At 37.2% G+C, this 5484-nt stretch overlaps 1 protein-coding gene across 2 annotated transcripts in view; it reads left to right on the forward strand.

Moving 5' to 3' along the window:
• The window catches only part of LOC107575074 (transcription factor Sp1-like), a 35526-nt gene extending 30609 nt beyond the window's left edge, over positions 1-4917 (forward strand). Inside the window, exon 5 of one of the 2 annotated variants that reach the window (XM_016261488.1) lies at positions 4402-4917. In XM_016261488.1, coding sequence (XP_016116974.1) covers positions 4402-4571 — 170 coding nt within the window. In that variant the 3' untranslated portion in view covers positions 4572-4917. The remainder of the gene's footprint in view (positions 1-4401) is intronic. The other variant, XM_016261489.1, reaches the window with a different exon arrangement.
• Positions 4918-5484: the final 567 nt, after the last annotated feature.

A 5484-nucleotide genomic window follows, 5' to 3' on the forward strand; every position in this document is an offset into this window, starting at 1 on the left:
TATTACTAGCATATTGGCTGTTTACTAGTACTTATAAAGCACATATTAATTAATGCCTTATTCTGCATGATTATATTTTAGATCCCATTATCCACTCCATACCTAAACGTGACAACTACCTTACTAACTATTAATGGGACGTTGGCTTTCAGTGCTATCAGGCTAAAGTTAGCATTTTCCAAGATCTCCTACTGCACCTTTAACGTTCGCTTAATAGTATCCAATTGCAGAGTCGCAGCTGATGAATGGAAAAGAAGCCTGGGTCTCGAGCACAACACATTGAAAAAGCTGCGAGGCGCAATGGTCAAAGATTTCCATCTAGCGTAATCTATATTTACATAGAAAAGCTTTTTAAAAAAGCAGCGGAGCTTTGTAAACAGCTCAGAGTAATCACGTCATCTCCATAAGAACGATATGATGGCCAGAACAAATTTACCGGGATTTTTGAAAAGGTCCTGTTCACATGTGATCTCTTAACGGTAATTTACCAGTGAAGACTGTATGTGTGAAAGGGGCTAAACTCTTCCTCTGCATCAAGATCTCCTACTGCACCTTTAACGTTCATCTGGGAAAACTCCCTTGATTTGTAATGTAAATCATTTAAACCTATGCAGACACAGGAGAATACATCAACATTTCTAAATATGCGATTTATTGTACATCGCGATTTCAAAATAAAAGTTTGTGACTTTGCATGTGGCCAAATATTAAAATTAAATGGATTTAAACGTTGAATCACATGAAACCTCACCAGGCCGTTGGTGCCCTCTGCAGGTATTTATTATAAATATAGGCATATTATATTATGTATTTAACAGTGTTGTTCAATAAAACCATGTACTTGATTTTGATACTTTATTTGAGGCCAATTATTACTGCCTCATCGTTACTTTATATATAAATATAGTCATATTAAAGCCTGTTTTTCACTTAGTTCTATTTGTATTACTAAAACATATCAGATTACTTGTCAAAATAATCAGTAGATTACTTGATTAGCAAAATAATCATTAGTTAAGCACTAGATTAGTTAAAACATTACATTTTTTGAAAATTTGAAAATGAAAACATTGTCTCGTTCTATTGAAGTATCTGCATTTTGTCTCACCTCGTGAGCTAAGTGTATTGTCACATCCCTAGTGTCTAAGAGCGTGATAAAGCTCATGATTTTCCAAGCGTATGATATAGCTTTCAATCTTCAGGTCAATCATATATTCATGCAAAAAAAAAATCAGTTTGAATAAGGAAAGCGATAACTTTGCCACAGTATCCTTTCAAATGTTAAAGTTGCCAGAGTCATTGCATTCTTTGCATGTGCTGCACTTTATTTGTACCATTTTGTTTTATTAGTTTATTTATTAGAATTTGAAAGATAATAACAACATTGATTGATAAGTGAGAAAGTAAAAAAAGTAGTGCAAGTCCTTGAAAGTCCTGGAATTGTATTTTGCAGTATCTGTATGAACCCTGTTTAAGTTACCAGTTCTTGGACCATTTTAATGTTTTTGTTGTTGTACTGAACTGTAGTTTTCTGTTGTAAACTGTCTTTTTATACTTCCTATTTTATATTAATTTCCTAGTATTTAATTTACCATTATTTCTTTAGAACAAAACAATTTCAGAAATGTCATGTTTTAGATTGTAGGTCATCTTGTACTCTGTCAAGGACAAAGCTAACCAGCTAAACTTGATATCAGAAGCATCCTAAATGTTACATGTGTTTGCAGCATATTGTAGTGAGTAAACATTCCTGGTATTGCTGTTTCAGATATCCACCATAATCTGTAGTCTGAGCTTGTCAAGGGCTAATGGCAATGGCAGATACATTACTTGTTAGTTTCAAGGAAAATCATTTTCTAGTTTTCTTGTTTTGTTTGCCAAATAACCCTGTGTATGTGATATATCTCACAATTCTAATGAGGAAAAACAGCTCGTCATCCTCTCTTTTCCCCTCGGCTCTTCTGGCTTTTCCCCTCAGATTTGACTAACTCACTATTTTTGAGGCAAGTCGAGTTATAAAGTCAGAATTAGGAGATATAAACTTGCATTTGCAAGAAAAAAAGTCAGAATTGTGAGATAAAAGAAATAAATGTTATGTAAAAATGTTAAAAGTACAGTTGAAATAATATTTCTACTAGTAATGTTTAAATAATATTTAATGCTGTAACTGTAGGGCTAATACTAAGCTGTCCCCTATGAACAGCTTATGTGAATATTATGTAGACCTATTGTTTAAATCAAATGTATGCTTTAAAAGTAGAGTAATCGTAACAGGTTTCATCCATAGTCTGTCCATTTAAACGTCTGCGTTTAGCTTCCAATGACGAAAGTATTCTATAAAAATGATTTGCATCCCGATCTTGACATCCAAAGGCACACAAATATATATTTTTTTCTTATGGAAGCGTCATGTTATTCAATATGGAAATAAAAGCGTCAAAAGTAACTGACTAATAAATAACTGAACTCAACCTCATAATAAACATTTGTTTGTGGTAACAGGTTTCATCCATAGTCTGTCCATTTAAACGTCTGCGTTTAGCTTCCAATGACGAAAGTATTCTATAAAAATGATTTGCATCCCGATCTTGACATCCAAAGGCACACAAATATATATTTTTTTCTTATGGAAGCGTCATGTTATTCAATATGGAAATAAAAGCGTCAAAAGTAACTGACTAATAAATAACTGAACTCAACCTCATAATAAACATTTGTTTGTGTAATGGGTTAAATTGGCGTCACACAACAGCATTTCCCAGTTTCTCAGTCAAGCCGATGTATGTGAGCTGCTCTGTGGATCTAACCATGCGTGAGGTTTTTGATATTCTGTGGTGCTCAGTTCACAGCCGTGATAGAAATTAATCTACCAATAAGCTTAAATGTATATATTTACCTTTTATAAGCATTTTTACATTTATAAAGCCATTTTTTCTTAAAGTGTGCATCATCTCTTTGAGTCAAATTCTTGCATATAATTTGCCAATTAGAATAATGAGACATTTGGGCTGTTACCAAGCAAATGGTATAAATATAATAACGAAATTAATCTTTGCAATGCAGAGGAAACACAGAAGCTGCATCTGAAGAGGCATTTAGATGTCACACTGTTTAATGCATAACCTGCAGTTACAAATGCAGAGATGTTTTGATATTTTAAACAAAAAATGTTGAATACAGAGAAATGTGGCTGTTATCTGATTGGCTTGAGTAGACGGTGGGTGGAGTCACGTATTTGTGGATTGTCAGCAGGTCTTGAACAAGCAGCACCCTCCCGCTCTCTCTCGTGAAGCCAACACGGAAGTGACTTAAACTGTAATTCATCGACTGGCCGCTAGAGGCTGGCTGCAAAAGCGAGTCAGTCCCATAGACTCCTCATGTTAACATGCCCAACTTTACAGCAGAACAAAACATGTTTACAGCCTGGAACAAACAGTGGTTTTGGTCTATAGAGCTAATTTTTCCCTTCATGACAACTGTGAGGGGGGTGAATTTTTTTATAACTCATCCGTTTAAATTATATTAAGCCTTAAAGTTCTGCATAAATAAGGGTGTGGCCACAGAGTGACAGGTGGATTGCCGGTGCTGTCACCGGCATCGAGCTAGGTGGGCGTGGTTTCAGCAGCCAGCTCCCGCCTCTTTGCCCATTTTCGATTATCCGTGAGTGACGCGCTGCCAAGATGGCGACGGCCGGCTCCGCCCACTTTGAGCTTCAAAAACACTTTTCAGAAATCTACGGGTGACGTCACGGACACTACGTCCATGTTTTTATACAGTCTATGGTCTTGACGCAAGAAATGTTTCACATTTCACAAATGCACAGGACGCGATTCACAAATAAATGCCAGGCAAAGTTGTGCTTGTGACATGAATATATATTTGTGAATGTTTTTTATTTGCAAATCTCATTTTATTTATTTGTGAATTTAATTCATGTTTGTGAAACTTTAAGATTTATTTGTGGATCTCATTCTATTTATTTGTCAATGTTTGTTAATCTCTTTACATTTATTAGCGGATCATAATCTATTTATTTGGAATTAAGCAACGATTCTATCTCCATATCCATCGAAGGTTCTCTTTAACAGCGTGTTTGTGGGACATTGATCAGTCGCCACAGATGAACACGACCAACACCGTGCAGAGACTGTAAATATCAGATTCCCTGCAGTGCAGAGAGAAGGGGTATACGTCCTCTGTGATCGTTTAAATATCACTTCGTTTTCAGCTTACTACAGGGAGCTATGTGATGTGGACCTTTGAGTGATGCAGGTTTCTCAAATGTGAAGGTGATTTCTGAGTTGTGAAGCTGTGGAAGTCACTAGAAGCTTCAGGCAGCTGTGTACTGGTCTTCTGTTTGATCACATGCATTCAGACTGATCTGCGCTGGTCTGCTCACAGGTGAGAAGAGGTTCTCGTGCTCCGAGTGTCCCAAACGCTTCATGCGCAGCGACCACCTGTCCAAGCACATGAAGACGCACTTGAGTAAGACAGCATGTGCTGGTGAGAGCGCGGATCCGCAGACTGCAGTGCCTGCCAGCAGCATCAGAGTCCTGCACAGCGGCGTTTGAGTGAGTGCACTGCAGTTAAACCAGCTTTCACCGCTCGTCCTCCAGCCTGCCTTCTTCTGCATCTCTTCATGTTTATTCTGAATCTCTCCGCTTTCTTTTGCCCTCTTTACTGATGACTGTGATGAGCTCACCCAAACATCTCGACCTCAAGACATGAGAAATATGTGTGAGTGATTTCAGAAACTGTTTCAGAGACGAGCCATAATGCTTTAATCTATTAATCACAGTAAATGAGATTTGATGCTTTTTGTGCATAAGTTATATTTTTTGTAAGTATGGAAAACTGCACATTCTGAAATGACCTTTGTTTTGTGAATGTATGAATTATGCAGCCAACATTTTTATATTACGTCAATCTTCCGTAACATATTTAGTATTGCTTTAGTACTCTGTCTTGATGTACGCAACCCATTTGTTCCAGTAAACGCGTGCGGTCGCGTACTGCTAACTGTCCCAGGTTTCCTGGTCGCTGTGGTCTTAATGTTTGGTTTAGAGGGAAAATGTTCACCGGTTCACATACAGATGCCTTAAAGACTTTATTTAGACAGGACTCTTTTATGACCTCGAGTTCAAACCAAAGCTTTCCTTTACATGTTAACTCAGGTGTTAAGCATTCATGATTAAATTAAGATGATCTTCAGAAAGACTCCCAGTGGTTCTTTGTTTTCTTCGTCTCTGTTTAAGCTGAGATCTCATGTTTATGAACTTGTCTGTGCTCATGAACCTGTGCCGCTACATGCTGTACATCTCTTATTCTTCACACCGGTAGCATGCACATTGCTCAAAAGCATGCATTCAGGCCAGATCTTGCAGTATAACTACACTTACTATCTCTCAAATGTGGGTTTTCACCTTGACTTTTAGAAGGATATTTGCATCAAATCTGCTGACTGCAAACTTGAGCATTTGCGCA

This window comes from Sinocyclocheilus grahami, unplaced genomic scaffold (genome assembly GCF_001515645.1).
Source record: "Sinocyclocheilus grahami isolate Dianchi unplaced genomic scaffold, SAMN03320097.WGS_v1.1 scaffold2455.1, whole genome shotgun sequence".
In the NCBI taxonomy this organism is placed as follows: Eukaryota; Metazoa; Chordata; class Actinopteri; order Cypriniformes; family Cyprinidae; genus Sinocyclocheilus; species Sinocyclocheilus grahami.